This window comes from Arachis duranensis, chromosome 1, assembly GCF_000817695.3.
Source record: "Arachis duranensis cultivar V14167 chromosome 1, aradu.V14167.gnm2.J7QH, whole genome shotgun sequence".
In the NCBI taxonomy this organism is placed as follows: domain Eukaryota; kingdom Viridiplantae; phylum Streptophyta; class Magnoliopsida; order Fabales; family Fabaceae; genus Arachis; species Arachis duranensis.
Genome location: NC_029772.3, coordinates 95,688,504 through 95,713,551, shown reverse-complemented (window position 1 = coordinate 95,713,551; position 25,048 = coordinate 95,688,504). Strand labels below are relative to the sequence as shown.

The 25,048-nt window shown below is 29.3% G+C and overlaps 2 protein-coding genes across 2 annotated transcripts; both read left to right on the top strand.

Annotated features, from left to right (window-relative positions):
- The first annotated feature begins 4,712 nt into the window (after positions 1-4,712).
- Positions 4,713-12,280, top strand: LOC107464413 (ISWI chromatin-remodeling complex ATPase CHR11-like). Its single transcript, XM_016083330.3, is given in 24 exon segments — positions 4,713-5,003; positions 5,244-5,372; positions 5,470-5,576; positions 5,670-5,773; positions 6,297-6,394; positions 6,515-6,694; positions 6,786-7,007; positions 7,483-7,587; positions 7,651-7,933; positions 8,031-8,104; positions 8,225-8,445; positions 8,541-8,628; positions 9,018-9,111; positions 9,203-9,391; positions 9,784-9,815; positions 9,943-10,115; positions 10,197-10,266; positions 10,369-10,423; positions 10,508-10,566; positions 10,648-10,813; positions 11,035-11,213; positions 11,370-11,585; positions 11,678-11,773; positions 11,884-12,280. Coding segments are annotated over 24 exon segments (3,180 nt in total). The 5' UTR covers positions 4,713-4,781; the 3' UTR covers positions 11,902-12,280.
- An 11,798-nt stretch (positions 12,281-24,078) lies between these two features.
- Positions 24,079-24,767, top strand: LOC107464564 (monothiol glutaredoxin-S2). Its single transcript, XM_016083489.3, has one exon. The coding sequence runs from the start codon at positions 24,215-24,217 to the stop codon at positions 24,521-24,523; it is 309 nt and encodes a 102-aa protein (XP_015938975.1). The 5' UTR covers positions 24,079-24,214; the 3' UTR covers positions 24,524-24,767.
- The last annotated feature ends 281 nt before the right edge of the window (positions 24,768-25,048 follow it).

Here is a 25,048-nt window from a genome sequence, read left to right as displayed (position 1 = left end):
TGTGCCACTCTATTTGCGAGGATATTACGACGACTTCTATATAGTTAATAATAAGATATAAGCCTTTAACTCGAAACTATATCGCTATTTTCTTTAAAAAACTAAAAGTTCTTTTTCTTTGGCGTTTTACAAACATGTATATATAAACAAATTTAATCACAATCTGCATATATATACATACAAAACTTTTTATACAAGTAATTTACAAATATACCAGACATTCGTATTATTACCAATCACGACTTTTTTCTCTTTTACAAAAACATATAACAAGACGAGGGAAAAATAATAACTAAGATATATACAACACAGTCAGATGCGTAGAAAAAACTCCTTAAACTACTCTCCGTCCTAAAAAGAAAAATCTGTAAGGAGTGAGAACCTAACAATATATTCTCACTATAGAAATTTTAGAATTGTCATAAGAAGATATATAAAAAAAAACTGTTTTCAATTACCGTGATCGTCACTCATCTTATGGATCTTTTTAAAGATCAACAGTTAATTATTCGAAAATCCAAATTCATATCTTATTTGTAAAAATTCTAAATCAAACATAATATACCATAATATTTCACTACTTGTCGGAGAACCATTCCAATCAAATTTAGCAAGAGGGAGCAGCTGCTAGCAGAAGCACCATGCCCGCCTCACGTGCAAGCAGAGGAGATAATCGCTGTCTTCCAAGTCGGGTTGGGTAGAGAGAGTCATTGTTTAGAGTTTGGACCAAGTAGCTGGTCTGGACTCCTGACAAAAAAAATAGGTCTTCCAACTTGAAATTTTGCATATGTCAAATTTTGGTTGTTTCAATTGACTTAGCTATTTTAGCCACCAATCATATATAGCCATCACGGACAAGACGATATGTAAAATTAGTTAAATAGTAAATATTTTGACTTCTTAAGATTTTTGGTTCAAAATTTATGAATTAAAATATTTTTATCCATATCTATATTTATATACCAAATACAGTGGAAATATGAGAATATTTGGTGTACAGTTTTTTATTTTTAAATATATTTTATTATATATAATTTATAAAAAATATTTTTTTATTATTTCTAGAACTTAATAAAAATCTCTTACACTTAAACCAAAAATACCTTATCATTTCAACTCATTAATTTTGTTTTTATCAATTTTACACATATTCAATAAATAAAAACGAGTTTCTATTCATATACTAGATATTTAAATGTGTAAGATAATATATATGAAGTCAATGAGTTATAACTCAAATGGCAGTCTTTTTATACTCATTTAAAAAGTTACGTGTTCGAGTCTCTCTATTTTTGATAAAAAAATATATAAATAAAAAATTGAAAACACTAATTCAAAATATCTAAATACTAAGTTTAAATAATACTTAATAATAAATAAATTTATGACAAAGTATAATGACTAGTACTTTTATTAAAATATGGTAGCACTTAATTAGAAAAGTAAGTAATTTTATACCATTAAATATAATTTCATACAATTAAAAATATTAATAATGACTAATTGATAGTTATAAATCACAAAATCTACTGACTCATATCATTCCTCTAAATTCATATTGCATTGTTACCGCTTTCCACATGCAGCTAGTTTGGTGGAATTTTGTTTTGTGTAATATTAGGGAGACAAAAAAATAGTCAGAACTTGCCTTATTTAACATTTATTAATTGTCGCAACAATTAATGAATACTAAATAAGATAAGTTATGATTATTTTTTGCTGATTTTCTTTGGTTACCAAACTTTTTCGTTTGCTTTTTCCTTGTTCACGTTGCCATCTTGGTGGATCAGGTGATGCAAATAACGTATATGATATCTCTATTTGCATCCATGAACCCACTTGATATAATTAACCAGGTCTAATTCTGTGTGCTTAGCTAAACTAGCTCTAATGGTATATATAAACAAAGACGACGTGATGAGAAATGGGATCGGAGTTTAAACTCGTTGATATGAGTTTAACTTGCTTCCAATTTCCTTTCGCACCTAATTGAGGCACATTTAAACTAAGTCAAGCAATGATGTCTTCATAATATCATTGGAGAAATTAAACAAGGTAAAGTTGAATAGAAAAATCTTCTGTTATTCTATCAATTTGTGTATATTTTCCTCTTCTTACATCAAAACTAAATTATAACAAAATAGAGAATACAATGATATTATAATGGTAAAAACTTACATATAATTATTTTTATATGAAATTACTAGTTGAGAACTGTTAAATAATTTTATATGTTTGACTAAAGTTTTATCTAATACTTTTAGACTATCAACTTCATATAAAACTAACTAATTGCACTTGAGTATTCACTTCTCATAATTTATTAAGAGACTCAAAATTAATTTTGTAATTGGTATTAACTAAATTAACGGTGCTTGATATAACATCTGTCTACATACATCTGTCTAGATACATCTTTAACAGAAACTACTCTAACCATCTTGCTTTTACAGCTCTCCATATACCTAAGTTGCCATTTTTACAACTATGCCATCTCTTGATTTGTTGGCAAGATTGATTGTTTTTGGTGATTATAATAAAAAGAATAATTAAATTAGTCCAAAACATTAGTTGTCCCTTTCTGGATTAAAATAATTGTGTTCGATGAAACCTATATTTAGAGAAGATGATGAGAGAGCTTAAAAAAAGCCGGTTGGTTTCTAATGACACCAAATTATTACACCCATGCATGCAGGCCATTGTTCCATAACAACAAAAACAATAACAAAAAACCATATCCCTCTTTATTCTTCATATATTATTCCCATTATTCTAACCTAATTCATCATCATCAACCCTAATTCACATTTCTTACTCTCTCTTTCTTTCCCACAATCAATAATTCATTACACACAAACACTATGGGTTGTGGTAAATCAAAACCCGCAGATGTTGCTTCTGGAAACACAACTACCGTCCAGCGCAAGAAGAATATTCCAAGCGTACCCACGGCAGAGGTGAAAGAAACCAATATGGACCACAAAATCAGCAACAACACTGTTGAAATGAATCAAGCAGAGAAGAATGATGTCAAGGTGGAGAAGGAGAAAAATAATGAGTCCAAAAACAAGAATGAAGATAGTAAAAATGTGCAAGAAGAGGAGAAATTGGAGAACAAGAGCAAGGAAGGTGGTGTTGCTGCTGCTACTGTAGAGGAAGAGAAAACAAAGGAGGCTGTTATTCAAGTTATTGCTGATGAGAAGAAGAAGGAGGAGGATGATTCGTTGAAGAAAGAGAATAATGTTGAAGAGGATAATAATAATAATAATAATAAGGTGGAGTTTGTTCCTGCTCCTGTTACTGCAGATGAAAAGAATGATGCAGAAAAGAAAGAAGAACAAGGTCTGAATTTTAGGGTTTATATGAAATAAATTAAGATAACTGATAAAGAATTTTATACTATTATTTAATTATATTTATATATTTCAATAATTTTTTAAGTAAAAAATTTGGAAATTATTTTTTTTATATAATAATATTTAATAACTGTACCTTAAAATTTTAAGATCTTATTAACATTATTAATTAACTGGGTGTTGTATGTTTATTAGAAGAGAGTGTTGATGTGGTCAAGGAAGAAGTATTAACAAGCAAAGAAACAGAGAAACAGGAAGAGGCTCCAAGCAGCAAAGAAACAGAGAAAAGCGAAGAGGCTCCAAGAAGCAAAGAGGATGGAGAAAGCAAAGACACAACAACGGTAGTTTCAACCTCTGAAGAAGGCCAAGACCAAAAGAATTGAAAGCTGAGATGAAGTATTTGGATTATTGTATGCGACGAACTATAATTAAGTTCATTATTAATGTTAACGTTCAGCTCATGAAGAGATAGATAAACAAAAGAGGCTATTATTGTAAGAGCAAAATTTTTCAATCACAATGCTAAGTTGGAATTATTAATTTATTATGCCTTTGGTGAATCAAAGAAGATTATTTGATTTGATCAGTTACAAAATTAATTGAGCAAACGAAATGACGCCATAATTTGTTAATTGTCAAACTTGTTTAATTTCGCATGATTAGCTGAAGAAATTATAATAGACTAATTGAAGCAAATATGATTTGCTAACATCCAAACACCATTTTAAACTAGATTCATTATTATTGTATCATCCAATTTGACCTAGCCGTACGTGTTAATGGGATGTGCCTGTGTAAGCTCCAATTGACAGAAAAACAGCGAAGAAAAAATAAATGACTCAAATTATACTTCAAATCAGAAATGCGTTAGCATGTGGCTAAACCAGTAAGCAATAAGCAATTCCTTTTATTCAATCATACAAATTTAAATCTAACAATTTATTTAAGCCAATATAATTAATAGTCTAAGTAGTAAATACTGATTTGTTAAAGTTTTTATTTTTCAAATATAACTTATTAAAATTGGTGTTTAAAAAAAATAATTTTTTAAAAATTGTAATACTTGTATTTAGTAATTTTTTTTTTAAATTATAACCAGTTAAAAGAAGTAAGGCCCATAATAAAAGCCTGTCGAGAAATCAAAAGTGGGCCCATACTGTGGCCAATAAAAAACGAAGGAGACCCAAATCCAAGTAAGCGGGAAAATCTAATTTCCACGTAAATGGCGCGAAATATTCGGTTCACTTTCTTCGACGGCGTAGAGCCACTCGATCAAACCGCAAATAAATCTGACGGCCATAAATGCCTCACTAACTACGCATTTATTCGTTCCCTTCGGTTTTGGTTATTCATCACTGTGTCCCTCTCGCGCTCTCTTTTTTCTTCCGAAAGAAACCCTCTCAGATCTGAAAAGAGAACCAAGCCATGGGGAGGCCCTCCAAATCTCAGCCTTCTTCCGACGATGAAGCGCCGTCGAATGCCTCTGACTCCGATTCCGATTCCGGTTCGGAGGAGCAACTTCCCAACGATCAGATCAACGAACAAGAAGACGACGAGGAGCTCGAAGAGGTGGCTCGCTCCGCTAGCTCTGGCGATGACGATACTGCGCCGGATGAACCTGCAGGAGACGCCGACGACGATGAACAGGTAAACGTAAAACCATTGTTTCATGCCCCTGCGTTTTGTCGTTTGGACTTCGCTGAGCTAGGGCTTTAACTTCGTGTAACGCATTATCGTTTTGCGATGCTAAAATATTTGCAAGTGAAGCTATACGGTTGTTGTGTAGCAGATGTCAACTTCAATCGACAGTGCTTCTTGTTATTGCATTTCGTTCACGCATGAACAGATTTTGCTTCATGTTTTGTTTTCGAAACTGTTTCATTGTAGGACGAAAATAATGCTGACACTGAAGTTAGCAAGCGCGAGAAGGCGAGGTTGAAAGAAATGCAGAAATTGAAGAAGCAGAAGATTCAGGAGATTTTGGATGAACAAAATGCAGCTATTGATGCTGATATGGTGCGTATATACATGATACATGGGATGGCTTTTCACTTCGTTATATAAAGTTTGAATTGATTGTTAAATGAATCGATATTGTTACCTTTTGATGCAGAATAATAAAGGAAAGGGCCGATTGAAGTATCTGTTGCAGCAAACTGAGATTTTTGCTCATTTTGCCAAAGGTGCTCAATCTTCTTCTCAGAAGAAGTCAAAGGGAAGGTAATTTCAGAAGTCAAGAAGGACAACAAAGAGTTGTGATTCTTCTGCCTATGACTTCGTTACTTATTGTGAATTTATTGTTTTCTACTTTAGGGGACGCCATGCATCGAAAGTGACTGAAGAAGAGGAAGATGAAGAGTATCTTAAAGAAGAAGAAGATGGTTTGGCAAGCACGCGGCTGGTAACACAGCCATCATGTGAGCGTTTTTCTTACTTTAAATTTATTTTTGTATGTAGTATCTGTGCTTGCGTTGGAGTGCTCCATTCTTAGTTCTTCATTCATTGTGTACTCCATGTCCTTCTTTCTTCCCACCAGTCACTTTGTGGAGAAAATATTTGGATATTCCATTTCTATTTTATGTTGTTATATTGGTCGGTGATTCATCTATAGCATTGTTTTGGTTAAATTGTGTATACTCCATTCCTTGTTTTGTTTTTCTTTTTTGGCTAAATTCTTTTTACTTACTATTGATGTTAGGAGGCCTGGTTCCTGGACTTCTTGTAGGGCATGTGTTTGACATTGATTATGTGTTGGACACCCTGCCCCCCCTTTCTCTCTCTCATTTCTTTTCCCTCTGTTCACTAGTTGATTTCTTCTTGTTACTATCATAATTTGTTTTTATGGAAGCATATTTACTAATATGCAGTTTCTTTCTAGTCATATGATCATATTCAACATCTTTAAAGCTATTGGTTCATGTGGAATTTCTTTTCCAACAGGTATCCAAGGGAAGATGAGGGATTATCAACTTGCTGGGTTAAACTGGCTCATACGATTGTATGAGAATGGTATAAATGGAATTCTGGCAGATGAAATGGTAGGTATGGTAGGCGCTTAGAGTTAAGTCTCTGCGCAAATAAGTTCAAGAACATAATTAATATGTGATGTATAAATTGATTTTCTTAAGTATTAAATTAATTATGCTGTTGATTTGCAGGGACTTGGGAAAACATTACAAACTATATCTTTGCTAGGGTATTTATATGAGTTCAGAGGTATAAAGGGTCCTCATATGGTTGTTGCCCCAAAGTCTACTCTTGGAAATTGGATGAATGAGATTCGGCGCTTTTGTCCTGTTTTACGAGCAATAAAGTTCCTTGGCAACCCGGATGAAAGGGTAAGAATAGCTTTGCTGTTGCAAATTATTTTTCAAAGGTTACATCGGTGGATACTTTTGACACTTGTCTGTTGGTTTCAAATAACTGCAGAGGCATATACGAGAGGAGTTATTGGTTGCCGGGAAGTTTGATGTATGTGTTACAAGTTTTGAAATGGTTATCAAGGAGAAGTCTGCATTGCGTCGATTTAGTTGGCGCTACATAATTATTGATGAGGCCCACAGAATCAAGAATGAGAACTCCCTCCTTTCCAAGACGATGAGGCTCTATAATACAAACTACCGACTCCTTATAACTGGCACACCACTCCAAGTATGTCTTGTTTATTATGCACAACAATGCTGCAATGTAATCTTGAAACAATTATTTTGTTTTTTTTTTCTTTATTTTGTTGATCCATGTAGTTAAATTCCTTAGAACGGCCCTTTTCTTTTATGGAGTTCATGGGCTTTGCTGAACAGGGAAGCATCATTGTGTCAATTCATCTCCCTTTGAATGAATTTAAAGTTTAGTATGACCTTGCGTGTATTATCATTTGCAGTTTAGCTTTCAAAAATTAGACTGTTGCATATGCTACCAATGATGGGCTTGAATTACTCATAATTTGGCTTAACTTGGTAGCATTGCTGTTTTGTATTTTTGTTTATTTTCTGTACCTCCCCACAGCATTATCTGTTCATAGACTGGTGTAACTTTTAAAACTCTGATTCTAGTTCACTTTCCCTCGAAACATGCATCATCTAACAAAGTTGGATATTTACTGTGGTTTCTTATTTTGTGATTGCAGAACAATCTTCATGAACTCTGGGCTCTTCTCAATTTTCTTCTGCCTGAAATTTTTAGCTCTGCTGAAACTTTTGATGAATGGTTCCAAATATCAGGTGAAAATAAAGTTCTTTGTAGACTGATCATTTAATGACTTGACATTGTCTTTTACTTTTTATCTACATCTTAGGTCCTTCGCCCATTTCTCCTTCGGAGGTTGAAGTCAGATGTCGAGAAAGGGTTGCCACCGAAAAAGGAAACTATACTCAAAGTAGGCATGTCACAAATGCAGAAGCAGTACTATAGGGCATTACTACAGAAAGATCTAGAGGTTGTCAATGCTGGTGGAGAACGAAAGCGACTCCTCAACATAGCAATGCAATTGCGTAAATGTTGTAATCACCCGTATCTCTTCCAAGGTGCTGAACCCGGTCCTCCCTATACTACAGGAGACCATCTCGTCACAAATGCTGGTAAAATTTCTTTACATAAAGAGATATTCTGGAAGTTCTTTGTAGACTAATCATTTAATGACTTATTGTCAAATGTTTCTAAATATTTCTTTTGTAGGTAAAATGGTTCTATTGGATAAGTTACTTCCTAAATTAAAAGAGCGTGATTCCCGGGTCCTGATATTTTCACAGGTTAGTTTTCTGTAAGAACGGGTTTGTCACTTTGTTGTCACTGATTGGCTTTGAAGGTTTTAAATTTATGCAATCTAATTTCTTGCTTCCCATCCTTGCTTAATTGTGGCCCTTCTGCAGATGACTAGGCTGCTGGACATACTTGAAGATTATTTGATGTTTCGGGGATATCAATATTGTCGTATAGATGGAAACACCGGTGGAGAAGATCGTGATGCTTCCATTGAAGCTTTCAACAAACCAGGAAGTGAGAAATTTGTCTTCTTGTTATCTACTCGGGCTGGAGGTCTCGGCATCAATCTTGCTACTGCTGATGTTGTAATTCTTTATGATAGTGACTGGTTAGTTAGTTGTCAGTTGATTGTGTCATCAGTCTTCTGAATTGCATTGGTTACCATAACTTGCTGCTTATTGATATTTGGTGGTGTTATACCAGGAACCCACAAGTTGACCTGCAAGCTCAGGATCGTGCTCATAGGATTGGACAGAAGAAAGAAGTACAAGTTTTCCGATTTTGCACGGAGGTTTGTAACTGTTGTGCATTATTACTATGTTCACTATTATCTATGCTTTTCTATATAGGCAGCATACATGTAAGGCACCTAACTGGATATATCTAATTTTAAAAAAATTGCAACACATGATGTCTATGATGCAACTTATAAAATTATTACAATATCAAGATAAAACCTATTGATATTAATCTTAGAATGAATGCCTTTGTCAGCATTAGTCATTATAGATAAACTAAAAGCCTGTATATCTAGTAAGTGCGATATCTCACTTGTATTGGCACAAAGTTTCAATAAATATTCAACAAGATATATATCCAACTCTGGCACAACAACCAATTTGAAGCACTGAATTTATACTTTTGGTTGGTCTTAATATCTTGTACAATGAAAATCCACAGTATACAATTGAAGAGAAAGTAATTGAAAGGGCTTACAAAAAGCTTGCACTTGATGCTCTAGTGATTCAGCAAGGCCGATTAGCTGAGCAGAAGAGTAAGGGTTTTTCATCTGATTTCTTAGTATTCTTTTATCTCTTTAAACTTTTATGATTGTCTTATGTGGTACAATTGGTTTATGTGTACAGCTGTAAATAAAGATGAGTTGCTTCAAATGGTTAGATTTGGTGCTGAAATGGTTTTTAGTTCCAAGGACAGTACAATTACAGATGAGGATATTGACAGAATTATTGCCAAAGGAGAGGAAGCTACAGCTGAGCTTGATGCTAAGATGAAGAAATTTACTGAAGACGCCATCAAATTTAAGATGGATGACAGTATGTAACTTTTTAATATAAATCTGGCTATGGAATAGACAATTGTTTGAGTGTTACTGTTGATCTGTTGCATTGTTTGAATTCTTGTTTACCCCTTTTCAAGTTTCAAGCTTTTCTTTTTCTTATCTGTGTGCTCTCCAAATGGAGCCTTAATTTTATCCTCTTTGAAAGAATGAAATAATTGGCATGCATTTATGCTTGCTTATTTCATAATTAGTTTTTTGGTCTTTGAAGCGACAATCTACAAGTCATTTGCTTTTGTTCTAAATGAAGCATCTTTTTTTATTAAGATACAACTGCAAGCATTTTGCTCCTGTGTAGCATTGATATTGCCTTTTAACTTGTATGGTAGTTTGAAGTTACTAAATTTTCTTTTTAAATGTTATTTGTAGATGCTGAGCTTTATGATTTTGATGATGACAAGGTAAGTCAACATTTTATAATTTCCTTGCTAACTGTGATGGACTCTTTTATTGCTCAGTTTTGCATCAGTCTAATGACCTGCACTCCTCATTCTAACCAATATCTGACTGCTTTTTCTTTGAATGAAGGATGAGAACAAATTTGATTTCAAAAAGATTGTGAGTGAAAACTGGATTGAGCCACCGAGAAGAGAGCGGAAGCGCAAGTAAACACCAGTCTATATGCTATACTTCAAGCAAACCTTGCGCCAAGGAGGTCCTACTAAACCGAAGGAGCCCCGTATTCCCAGGATGCCTCAACTGTAATCTTCTCTCTAAACAAGGTTTCCATTTTAATATGGTAGTTCTGTCTTGATTTATTGCGTCTAATCTGTTGTCTTCAGGCATGATTTCCAGTTTTTCAACACACAAAGGTTGAGTGAGCTGTATGAAAAGGAAGTACGCTATCTCATGGTGGGTTACATGAGCCTAGTGACATACATAATGTACTTTTTCATGTTTGGTTAAAAGGAAGCGTACATATTTTGATGTTTATGTTATTTAACAAAATTTCAGCAAACACATCAGAAGAATCAAGTAAAAGACTCCATAGAGGTGGATGAACCAGAAGGTACATAATTTCTATCCAGTTTAGCCCTTTCCCATCTTGGCATGTAAATGATTAATGTGACAATGACATATATGTTGAATTTAGAGGTGGGAGATCCACTGACTGCTGAAGAGTTGGAAGAAAAGGAGCAGCTGCTAGAGGAGGTGAGCTAATTTCATTCCAGACCTGGCTTTGATACGGATCTATTTTATTTTGGTTTTAATTTTGGTATTTTGTACACTTAGGGTTTCTCATCATGGAGCAGGAGGGATTTTAATACTTTTGTTAGGGCCTGTGAAAAATATGGCCGAAATGATATTAAAGGTATTGCTTCTGAGATGGAAGGAAAAACAGAAGAGGAAGTTGAGAGATATGCGGTGGTCTTCAAAGAAAGATACAAGGAATTAAACGGTTAGTGATGATGGCCATGTAAAGAAAAAAAAAAAGAAATGGAGGATCTTTTGTGGTACTACAGTATTGCCTTGTTTTTCTTCTTGGGTTAATATGCCAACTGATGCTTCCATTGATTTTTGTTTCATCTGGTCATTGAATTTTGCTTGAAGTTTGTTTCTCTGTATTACTATATGCTGTGTCTAATTTTTGCATTTTGACTTGTGTTTTATTGTCCGCAGATTATGATAGAATTATTAAAAACATCGAAAGAGGGGAAGCTAGAATATCCCGGAAAGATGAGATTATGAAAGCTATTGGGAAGAAGTTGGACCGCTACAAGAATCCATGGTTAGAACTAAAGATACAATATGGGCAAAACAAAGGGAAGTTATACAATGAAGAATGTGATCGATTCATGGTATTGTTTGCTTGTTAATCTTGGTTCTGTCCATATTTGAATTTTTTCGATTTGTCTAAATTTATGTCCAGTTTCTTCATGTGTTTTTACTTTTTTCTTTTTTCGCTTACAAGGGGAGTTTTTTTTGGCTGTTTATCTTGGCTTCGAAATTCGCAGATATGCATGATTCACAAACTTGGCTATGGGAATTGGGATGAACTGAAGGCAGCATTTCGAATGTCACCTTTGTTTCGTTTTGATTGGTTTGTTAAGTCTCGCACAACGCAAGAACTAACAAGGAGGTGCGACACCCTCATTCGCCTTGTTGAGAAGGAAAACCAAGAATATGACGAAAGAGAGAGACAGGCTCGTAAGGAGAAGAAACTTGCAAAGGTTTGTATATCCTTTTATCAACGCCATACATTACTAATTAAATATCAATCAATATCAGTTGTCATCTTATGCAAGTTTGACAAATCTTTCAGAGTAGTACCCCATCAAAGCGTACCATGCCACGACAGACGGAGTCTCCATCTTCGAAGAAGCGCAAGCAGCTGACCATGGATAACTTTGTAAGCTCGGTACGTTTCTTTGCTGAATCCTATATACCTTAAGCATGTATTATATCCCATGATCCTAATTACAAGTATCCCGTCGTGATTTTATTGAAGCTGACTGTTTTAATTGGCAGGGGAAGAAGAAAAAATAAATGAAGAGGAAAGCCGAAATTTTATTTTGGCTGAGTGAGGCGTGGGCCGGGATCTGGCCTCGCTAATTTTGGTGTGTCCTATTTTCACATGCCAACTTTGGTCGGTATTAAATGCTCGAAAGATAAACCTTTGAGAGCGCATTTATTAGTTAGGGAAATCTAGATGAAATATATTGTTGAAATTTTGTAAATCTATCCACAAACCATTAGATTGAATGTCCATTGTATTTGAACACTAGTCACTAGTCAGATACTCAGCTTAATATAGTATTCACCCTATTGTATTATGTTATCTAACGTCTTTACAAACGCAAGAGATACAAACCTTAATGTGTCTTTACCCGCAGTTTATTAATATTTGGTCAGAGGAATTTATTTATTGTTTGTGATTATCAGTTAATTATTAATGTTCAAAAGTATAGGCTAAAGTATGTCAGATTATTAGACTAAAAATTGGGTTGACAGTTAAAAATAGTTAAAAATAATAAATTATGATGTTTTAGCATTTCTCAATTTAATATCATCCTTTTTTAAGTTGAAAATAATGAATTTCATTAAACAAAGCCTCAGTACAAGGAAGCAATTAAGTCTAACAATACAATAAGGCACGATAAAATAATCTGTACATACTTGAACAGTCTACTGTCTGAATATATATAATTAATTAATTACAGTTTAGCCTGTTCTTAGTAATACCACTGCATACTCAAACCGCCTAAATAGTAAATAAAACTACACTGAAAAAATAAAGTAGGTGATGGGCCATCTTTGATTACTCACTAAGGGTTCGCAGATCTGGTACTGGTGTTAATAGTTGAGATGGCAAAGGTTTCTTAGTGCATTATTACGAGATAGATTGGAATCTATTCCATCACTCAAATTAGACATCGACAGGGTGGGTGAATATTGGCTAATCTTAGCTTTTTCTAAACAAATTTTAGTAACACATGCTTGATCTATCTGTTCTCCTTTTCTTTTACCAACTTTCTGCGTGGCAAACTGGCAAAAAAGAAGGGAATGAAGGTAAAATGGGAAAACTGGTGGCCAAAGCTATAACCATGACTGATATGCAGAAATGGTATATGCATATCTGCGTCTAAATTATTCTACCAAAAATCCGCGGGAATTATCTTTTTTTAATATTTATAGTGTCATATCCTCTCTCTCTCTCTCTCTCTCTCTCACACACACACACACACACACACACACACACACACACTTGTTTTTCTGGTAATGTAATCTTTGTCCCGCCTTGGATCGATTAATTAAGCATAAATTAATAATAAATGTTTAGAAATAACATCTGTAAATATTCTTGCAGCCATAGATAACGCGTTGAAGCAATTTAATGAACAAATTAAGCAAATTACAACTTAACTTTGACCAACTAACGTGCATGTATTCATGAATTGTCATGAAATATTGCACTTTGGCGTAGGAACTCATTAGAATAATGTATTTCAATTCTATTTAATTAGTTTGTAAATGGTTCTCCGGAATATAATGACAAACTGTGAAAGGTTAGTTTTCCATATAGTTCCGTATAGTGATGGCTCTTAGCTAGGTTACCCAATAATGTTAACTAACGTTGACTAGTTCACAAGATGAAGATTTTTTGCATTGACTCCATATGCAATATAAATTTATGCATGACACATTCATATATTCTTTTTGGCTTCCTTATTTCATTTTTTTTACAGATATTAGAAAACTTGTTTTTTTGACATTTAAAATAAATAATTAACGTATGTACGTACGTTGAGAAGGAAAATAAAAACATTTTTTATATCTATATTATTATCTATGATGCACAGACACGAATATAGATACCGATATGGATACTGACATGACACAGAATACGCTGATACATAAATTTTAAAATCTTATAAGATACGAGACATTTATATATATAAAACATAAAATATTTTTTAGATGAATCATAATAATATTTTGATATTTTATTAATATTAAAATATAAATTAATTTTTAATTATTTTTAATATTTTATTTTGATTATACAAGTCATTTAAATATATTCAAGCATTTCTGAAAAAAAAATTATCTTTTATTAAGACACGAATGGACACGTGCATACAACAATAAACACATGTGTCAAATAAGTATCGATGAATATTATGAAATGTGTCCAATACATAAATACAACAACTCAACGAAGTCGTACTTCATTGATTTTTATCGAAGCAAGCTAAGCAAGCTAAGTGTAATATTAATAAGCTAATAATGATATTCCAAGAAATTAGTAAAAAGTAATTAAGAGAACACCGAAGTTCAAACCCTAGAGAAATTATAGTAATCATTTTGAGGGAGCCCCTAATTAGCTTTAACTCATTTGCTTTTTGACATTCCAATTAAGTCATTTCAAGTAACTGAAATAAAAAGGAATAAAATGAAAGTAGCTTCTCCAAAAACAAAATTAAAGCTATATATTCACATCCAATTTTAAAGATTAGTAGCCATATATTGCCAAACCAATCAAATCCTATCTTATCGAAATGTTGTTTACTCAGAACGAATATGGAGTTTGCTTTTGGGTCATTTTACAAGTACTCTCTCCGCGTAAAGAATCCACGTTGAAAACAACATGTATCACTGTGACCAAAGCAAAATTATCATAGAATATGATGAAAGTACCATCACATTTTCCAAATTCAAATCTCCACGGATAATCCAATAATTCAACCATGTTATCTATTATTTGATAAATCTATTTATAGGTTTTTATACCCTCAAAGAGAGAAGTAAAAGATTAATCAGTTAAGTGTATTAATTTTTGTAAGACATAATGATAATGACTACTATTTATACATATCTAGTAATAAATGAATTGAAAAACTTTGGACTAACTTCTTCTTCTTCTTGGACAGAATAATTTAATTAATATTTGATTTATTAAATTATTCAGAAAAAAAGTCGGAAAAATGAAATGCTAGGTCCAAATTAAGTTTCAAAAGTAATTTTGATGTTTATAATTTGAGTTTAATTTTGATGCATTTATAATATAAAAAATTTATATATTTTTTCAATTAAATAATTATTGAATGTAGATGAATTTTTAATTATAGTTATTTTAAAAATGAGTTACTTTTATTGATATAATAAAATATGATTGAATATATGAGTTTAATTTTGATGTAATAATAATGTAAAATATTTTATATCACATTCGTTCTTTTGAATGATCATTCACGAATTCAATATAAAAGTAATTATTTTTGCTGATGTGGTTTACATAATTGGACAACAATATACGTGTAAAATTACTTTAGCATCAAAATTAAATTATCAGTCCCATAAAAAATTAAATTCTTAGAATTTTAGATAATGTTTCTAGATTAAAGTAATTTGCATATCTATGGACTACAAGAAAGAAGTTCAATTCAGGTAATTATAGATAGAGATGAACACCGGCCATATATGCATGCCTGCCGCAAAAAGAGATAAATCATAATGCTAGTGGGAATCATAGGCATGAAGAGGCAATCTTAATGAAATCTTGGAATATTTTCATGATGGAACAATATTATTATATTAATAGAAAAAATGGTGAAAATAAAATAAAAATTGAGGGAATTTTCCTTTTAGATTGTGCTTTGAGAGGGTTTTGGATACTTCATGATAGGCTAAGCTATTCAATTCTCTTTGTCTCGTATCTTAAAAAGTAATGGAAAATGCAAAGTGTAAATTCATTAATATTATTATTATTATTATTATTATTATTATTATGGTTCTTTTGATAATGATAGGACCCTCATCATCTCTCAAATAGCAATTTGTACAGTTATGTACTTCGCCAACCAAAAATCCCAATTTTGTATGTGTGTGATGCCACATTCATCACTGATTTTTTTGTTTTAAATATTTGTTATTTCTAACATATACAAAAAAATTTAAGCTGACATTCTTTCTCCAACCATGCATGCATCCGTCCGGTCCTTTCGTGAATCTTGACTTTTGTTTATTAATTTATGAATTGAGAAGTATTTAAAATTAAATAAATACATAAATTAAACAACCAGTGATTTTATTAATCTAGAAACATTATTCATATTAATTATTACACCCAAGACCCAACCAATTTATGTGCGTAACTTTTGTTAGAACTTAGAAACCAAGAGAAAGAAATTAGAGAAAATAATCTATGAATTTCATCATATGATGTAAGGTACAATTTATTTATAGGTATCAAACAAATACAAAATAATCAGAAAAATTAATTATTTAATTTAAATTAAAATATAAATTTAAATACAAACACTACTATAATTAATATTTTTAATGAAAAAGTATAAAAAACTAATTTTTAGTTAATCAACATTAATATTTTCTTAATTCTAAAATTCTAATTTTTTAAAAGATTTAGAATTTAAAATTTAATATAAATAAAATAATTTTAAAAAAATTGGCTTTAGTCAAATCTGTTAAATGATTTATCGACTCTCAACTATCAACTTTATATAAAATTACTGCATTTTAATAAGTTTCTATCATATTTTAATGTGAATCAATTAACTTTATATAAAGTTGATAACTAAAAACGGTTAAATAATAATTTAGTCAAATTTATTAAATTATTTATTAACTCTTAATTATTAATTTTATATAAAATTAACTGTATCTAATAAGTTTCTACTATATTTTAATGGAACTTTTTATTTTTAATATGATGAAAAGAATGGTGTATACCTGAGTTATGAGGGTGTATAGTGATTCACTGCGTATGATGGCTGTCCAAGAGAAATCGGATCGTCCTATTTGAGGTACTGAAACTTTGGGTCCGATCTGTGTACTGACAGAAAATCCTGAGTCCGATTTTAGAAAATTCTGGGTCCGATTTGTGCCCCCTCTCTTTTTGCAATGAAATCGGACCCTCCGATTTGTGTAATTTTCACAATTTTAAAAAACACAAAAAATTACAATGTTAAAATATATCACCACTCCTACTTTCATAACAAAAAAAAATAACCTATTTTAATGTGAAAGCATATATGCTGTGCAGACATAGGCATGCATGAAAATGCAATTGAGTATATGCTGAGTATGAGTAAGTACTTATACGTACATGCATTACATGCTAGTTGTTAAGTTTAGTCACACTCACATGATGAAGCAACAAGGAATTGAAGAAGATTATTATAAGTGGCTCTTGGCTTTTAGTTAGAGCCACTTAAATCTCTTATCATGCATGCACTTGCAGCCACCTATAATAAAATGTAAGAATTTTCTCATTTTTGTGGATCAATATGTCAGGTTGTTATCCCAAAACGTGGCGCCATGCCACAATAGACATATATATCGGAAAAAGAAAACACAAAATTATTCGCTGTTATTATATTCTAGAAAATTTTATTTGATATTATTATATTCTCTAAATATAATATGTGATTTGTTGGAATAAGATTTAGGATACGAGAGAAAATTTTGGATTGGTGTCTATTGTTAAAAATATATACGCATGATTGCATTTTATCTTGTGGGGTTGTAGATTTGAAAAATATTCAGTTAAAATGGTAGATCATATTAGAAATACTTTTATAATTTATAAGGGGTAAAATAATATCTAAAAAATTTTTAAACGAGTTTATTAAATGCGGAATTTAGACATACGTAATTCATAAAAGAATCAATAATAATTTTGCTTAACCCTTATAAGTGATTTTTGTCTTAATTAGTGCTATTTAAGCAAGTGAGACACAATCTCACTCATTTTAGTAACCAAAATGCTAGAATTTGTTTTATTTAATATTTATTAACTAAAAAAATAAAATAAAAAATAGTTAAAATTTATATATTTTATATTTATTAATTATAAATAATTAATTAATATTAAATAAGATAAATTCTGACTATTTTTTTTGTCTCCTTAATATTATCGAGTAAGTAATTAGACAAGTAACCTAAGTTGAAATATCAAATTATAAGTAATAAATTCCCCTAATTTTAAGAGGAGATAGAGACATATATAAAGGTTTAACTTTATCTGTATGGGATATATGATGCATATATGTGAAAGTGAAAGAACATAAACCCTAGTTTTGGACGTGAACATCCATTGCACCAGCCAGATTCCCAAACAAGAAATGCAATGCAAGTAGATTATTTTTGGATTCAAATTAAATGCATTTTTCCAGAGATATATCATATCATCATCATCGTATTCACGTGGGACACAAACCCAACCAATTTCTTGCATTGCATTGTAACGGTAATTAAGAAATGTTAAATAAAATAATTTTAAATTGTTTTATTTTTTTGTATTTTAAATATTATTGTAATTCTAATCGGTGTTTTTCAATTTCCCTCGTCTTTCCAACTCTTTGTTTCTAAAAACAAAATAAGGGTTTTGTTAGAGAATTATTATTTTTTAACTAATAATCAACTAATTAATAAAAGGAGGTCACTCAGATAAAGACGTATAAAACGTCTTTTTTTAAAGATGTTTTCATATTATGTTTTAATTGATTTCTTAATAATTTATTTGGTATTCTTCATCACATATTATTAAATTCCTCAAAAGATTTTTTTTTTCAAAAACAATAAAAAATATTTAATTTGGACTAAAACAAAAAAGTAATAGATTAACTATTAGATTTATTTTAAAAGATTATTTACATAAAAAAAATATATCACATTCATTAATTAGTTCTTAAAAAATTTAAAAAAATAATTTCTTTTATTTTAGTAAAATAACTATTTATTAAAGTAGACAAATTAATTATTTTCTTCTCATATACAGTTTTTTTAAGACATAAAAGTAATTAATTAGGATATTGGTTAAGATAATTAAAGTCACTATTTTATTAAATTTTTAATTTAAAGAAAAATTCTAGTTAATTTTGGTATAGAAATTTCGAATTTGAAAACATTGATAAAAATTATGTTGAATTTTGATTTATTTGATTCTCATTTAAATTAATCACTACATAAGTTAAAGTTCTGTTTTGAAGTTATATTCGAGTTTTAATATGATTATTAAAGTTTCAATTTACTTAGTTTAATTTTTTAACTTAGGTATCCGTGACTCATATTAGGGTTTTAAGTGTTTAGTTGAAAAAAATAAGGTAAAAAATTTCAATTGTCACATCAAATAGTCGCTAGAATGTATAATGTAGCAGTCGTTAGTCCATCTCAGCATGTCGTTAACGATTTTGTGAGACAGTGACAAAAATAAGATTAAGAATCAATGTGAGTCATAACTATTAAGTTGAGAGACTAAATTGAGTAAACCGAAATTTTTGAAATTAGATTGAAACATAGTTGTTAGAACCAAACCAGTAATCAAACTGGTCAAACTACTGGTTTACTGGTTTATTGGTTCAACCGATAAATTACTGGTTGAACCGATAAAATTGGTCTCACGTAAATATAAAATATAAAATAGTTAAAAACTTAAAATTAAAATTTGAAATACATATCTTCACTAACATTTTATGAAGAATCAAGTCTCAACTTCTAAAAATAACTAATATAAAAAAACTATAAAATTTTAATACTACAATAATATCTTATTTTGACACAATAAAAAAATAATTAATTCATAAAGCCTATCATCTAACTATAATATCAGTAGATTTTAACACTAACATCAAAACAAATAACCTTAATCACAATAATAGTAATAAAATAGATCAAGTAAATTAATAAATTTTTAGTGAAATTTATATTTATATTAATAATGGTATATAATTAAAATATAATTAATTTTAAAAATAGAAAAAAACAAAAATTAAATTAAATTAGATATTTATGTATACTATATAATTAGTATTTGTCAATATATGTTTAGAAAGTGCAATGACTAAGTGGCAAGTAGAGGTTTTTTTGCTTCAAGGTTCTTGGTTCGAATCCACACTCTAATAAGATAGAAGAAATAAATATGTTTAAAAAAGTAAACAAAAAAATTATTGACTTTTTTTTTATAAAAATAAATTTTTTTAATATTTTTATTTTATGGTTATATTTGATATCTGATCCAAACATAAAAAGTGCGAATATCGAATTTGATCTAATGAGTTTAGTGCGGATTGGATCGAAATTTCAGCCATATCCCATCTGTAAACACCCCTAGTAATAATAACTAAAAAATTATAATGATTATATTTTTAACTAAGAGGAAGTGCAAAAAAAAAGTACTAAATACATGAACATTTAATCAAATATTAAAAGAAAATTTTACTTTAAAACAGGACTATTTGATGTGACAATTGAAAATTTTTTTTACCTTATTTTTTTTTTCAACTAAAAATAACAGGGTCAAATTATCGCCGTGACATAATGAAAGTATGGAAGTTTATCATTCTCCTCTAATAGAGGGCACAAAATTCCTTTCAATAGTTTATTTAACGTTTAACAAAATAAAAATAAATTTTACTAAAATAAATTTCAGTATGAGTTTAATATTTTTATTCTTCATAAGATACTTATGGAATTACTCGTAGATAAATTTTAGAAAAAAAGAAAAAAAGCATAATTTTTAATTTTATTTTTAAATAAACTTTATTTTTAATTTTAAAATGAATTTTAATTTTATCTTTTCATAATATTAATTTTTTACCGTACATAATTTTTAATTATTTTTTAATCACATCTAAATAAATTACTCTTAATAAAATTTTTTTGTGTTATTCAATTATCTTTTTTTAAAATAATTAATTATTAAAATAATTAAACTTTTCACAACAAAAATAATAAAAAAATTATGAACGAAAAAAATTAATCATCTTGATAACTTTTTCTATTTTTATTCATATTTTAATTATAAACATAAATATAATTTAATTATATTATTTATGAAATATGACTATAGATGTAGATAAAATTTAGTTATATTATTTATATATAGTTTTATTGTATTCTATTGCTTATAAAGTTAAATTATAATTATGACAATAAAATTGTTCTTGTATTGTTATATGTGTGACTAATTGATGGTGTTAAAATATTACTCTTAATTATAAATAAGGTTTATAACTTAAAAAATCAAAGACTCAATTAAAAAGATACAAAAAAAAATGTTAAAATATTCTAACTCTTTAAAATAAAAATATTCGAAATTCAATTAAAAATTATTTAAAATTTAAACTCAATAAAAATTTATATTCAATGTGTTTTGTATTAAATATATTTAATAACCTATTATATCATATTGGTTGAAATTAGTTTTTATAATGTTAATTTTTTAATAACACTTTATTAGAAAAAACCATCTTTTCAAAATTTTTTAAAAACTAATTAATATTACATATATTTTGTTACATTACATCTTGTTATAAAAAATTTATTTATTTCTAATGCTTATATTAAAAATAAAAGCAAAATTTAAATTAGTAAATTTTAATCTATAATATAATAATAATATAGTAATTGTTTTATACATTATACGAATAAAAATTAATTATTTTTTTATTTATAAAAATTTTAAGAGCTTGTTTTTTATATATATATATTGATGAATGTGATATATTTTTTTATGTAAATAATCTTTTAAAAAAAATCTAATAGTTAATATATTACTTTTTTTGTTTTAGTCCAAATTAAATATTTTTATTATTTTTGGAAAGAAAATCTTTCGATGAATTTAATAATATGTGATGAGGAATACCGAATAAATTATACAAAAACCAATTAAAACACAACATGAAAATATCTTTAAAAAAAGACGTTTTAGACATCTTTATCTGAGTAGCCTCCTTAATAAAATACTAGATAAGAAAAAAATTAAGCGAAAAAAAAGGAAAATTAAATGAAAAAGAGAAATAATTGGCAAAAAAAAAAAAGAAGTCTGCACCCTATGGAAATAATTTTTGTTAAAACAATCTTTACAATATATTGGACTATTTTCTAATATTTAAGGGTATTCTTTTGTCCTCTCTATACTTTTTGATGTGCAACTTTATCATTTACTCAATTTCATAACATTCTCTTGTTACTATTACTGTATGCATATACCTTAATAATTTGATAATGGCATGTATATAGAGACTACTTCTACTATTTAGAGTATCACATAACATTTTTTTTTTTAAATAGTCATTGAGGAAATTTTACTTTAGTTTTCGTGCTAGCTTAATCAACTTAACTCTTGATAATATTGATAATTTATTTTTCTTTTATTTATGAACAAAAGTTTACGTATGCAACGTTAGCCACCCTATTAGGATTAATTAATAAAGTATACTTGTAAGGTTTTTTGAGAGTTTATAAAATTTTTTTTACAGAATACTCGTCAAATTAAAGTGACTCATGTATCAACTATATAAATTAAACCTAGATCATTATAAAATTTGGCTCTATTCTTATTTTACTAACTAGTTAGTAAAATAAGAATATAGGCTACACAGTAATAATAAGGATGATTAACAAAATAAAAAAATGTTGTGTTGTCAGTGCTATATAGAGATAAGATCATAAGAGCATCTCCAATCCTGCTATTCTTAAATTCAATTTCATTTTGGATCTCACTAAATGAAATATTAATATTTGTAGGATAATCATATATCATAAACAGTGATTTATTTAAAATAAAAAATATAATTTGTCATTTTAATATTTGATTTTATTAATTCAATTAACATTTTATATTATTTTTAATTATTTTATTAAAATAATTATACAAATAATAAAATTTTATTAATTTTCAATTCAGGTGATATTTTTTTAAAATAAGACCAATTTTATTTTATATATCAAATTTAATACAGATGCTAATTCTAAATTAGTTCATTTTTTAAAAACATACAAAATCATATTCTAAATACATTTCATTAGAGTTGCTCTAAATGCTTAACACCAAGTTTACATAATAAATGAAATTTAAGCGAAATATTTGTCTTTTTTAGAATTTAAGTTTGATGTACTATTACTTGTAATGAAGTAAAATGTTTTACGTTATCAACTAGTTATCTTATATCCTTTTGTATGTATAATTTAAGATAATTATTACAATTATTTTTTATAAGGATTTAATTTTGATATATTGATAGTGTAAAACGTTTTATATAGTCGTAAAATTACAATCGTTCTCTTGAATGATCATTTATGCAATCAATATAAAAGATAATTATTTTTGCTAATATAGTGTTATGTGACTAGATGCACGTGTAAAATAGTTTTATACTGACAGTACATCGAAATTAAAATTTTTGGACAAGTGAAAATACAAATGTGGGATATATATAAACTTTTTACCTACACTATCATGTGAAACTATAAATTTCATCTTTTTAAAATGATCAATCTACTTCCAGCTAGTTGTCATCTTAAACTAATATTTTTTTTAAATTTCAACTCGCAATATTGCTTTAACCATATATTTCCTTTTCCAGAATTAGATGCGAATCTAAATAAGAGAAAAAAAAAAGATCGAGGTCCCAATTGGATAATTTCAACTTTCGTTCCAACGCAGCAGATGCCTCTAAGATAGATAAGGTGGAAACTCTCTCTAGTTTTAGGTGGAAAAAATAAAAAGGAAAAAGGAAAAAAAAAAGAAACATGATTGTTGTTGATATTAATTACTATTTATAAGTGATCAAATTATTATTACTGTTGTTGCTGTTGATATTATGATTACAACTTGTGCATAATTAGCGAATTTTTTCATGTCAAATAGCTTAATTAATTCAATAATAATTCTCCTCATTCCACACTTGGAAGTCGTATATATGCAATCGTGTAAAAGCAAAACACGAAAACAACACTGTTTGATTTTTCTACCAATCAGATAACACCACATGACAATTTAATTTTAATCAATTAACATGATGGTATATATGCACAAAGTTCCTTTTTCTATTTTTTTTCATTTCTTTTTTTCCTTTAAAGCCGTACAAAGGACACTATCTTATTATATTTTCCGTATATGCATGCATGCATGGATCAATTATGGATATATATATTCGTTCAGCAGTAAATAAAAAGAATACTTTTTCCATCATCAATCACTATCATGCCTGAAATGATCAAAGCAAAATTAAAATAACCGACCCAAATATCTAATAATAATTTAAAATATTAAATTATCTCTATCCATTATTCTCATCATCTCTTTAATTATCACCTATCTTTTCCTTTTTCCTTATTAGAGAGATTCCAATTAATAACAGTCCACCAACCCCTATATATATAAGTCTGCTTAACTTGCTGCATCTCATCAACATCACAAACCCAGATACATCATTACACATTGATCACAAAATTCCCCCAAGCTAAGGTAGTTGTTTTCTATTAAACTGCATTAAATAATTAAATCAAACCCATCTAGGAATTGAGGGTATACACCATTATATTGTATTGAATAATGGATAGAGTGACAAAGTTGGTTTCAGAGAGGCCAGTGGTGATATTTAGTAGGAGTACATGCTGCATGTGCCACACCATCAAGACACTGTTCTGTGATTTTGGTGTGAACCCAGCGGTTCATGAGTTGGATGAGATACAAAGAGGAAGAGACATAGAGCAAGCTCTTTCAAGGCTTGGTTGCAACCCTTCTGTGCCTGCAGTTTTCATTGGTGGTGAGCTTGTTGGTGGAACCAATGAAGTCATGAGCCTTCACCTTAACCGATCCTTGATCCCTATGCTCAAGAAAGCTGGTGCTCTTTGGGTTTGAATTTTCATTTCATTTTCATTTTCACATCATCATCTTATTGCTATCACTATCTACTCACCATGCACACACATGCACTTACTAATAAGTCTGTTTTGGTCATAGTAATATATATATATATAGAGAGAGAGAGGCAGTGTCATATATTCATATAATATAGAGTTCATATATATATGGCACTAGATGCTTGCTAAAAGAATGATGTAATTATCTTTTTGATGATTATAATAAACTAATACATGGAGTTTGCAGCCTATGTTTATTAGTATCAGTAATCACAAATATAATTAAGCACTTTTGTTGAGTCTGTAAATCAAGGTACTTAAGTTCTTAAAAGAATAATAATGCAACTGGAATAATTGAATATTGTAATGTTTTGATATAGACAAAACTGTTGGCGTATTTGATTCTGCCAGACGGTGTCTTTTCTCAGCACTTTGATGAGGGACAAATGCAAAAAAAGTAAAAGGAATAAATAAACAAACTTGCATTGCTTGCTGATATCTCATATGCAAAAGTGAGAGTGAC

What these genes read in the sequence shown, in the direction of transcription:
- LOC107464564 (XM_016083489.3), top strand. Translation starts at nt 24,215, where the DNA reads ATGGATAGAGTGACAAAGTTGGTTTCAGAGAGGCCAGTGGTGATATTT.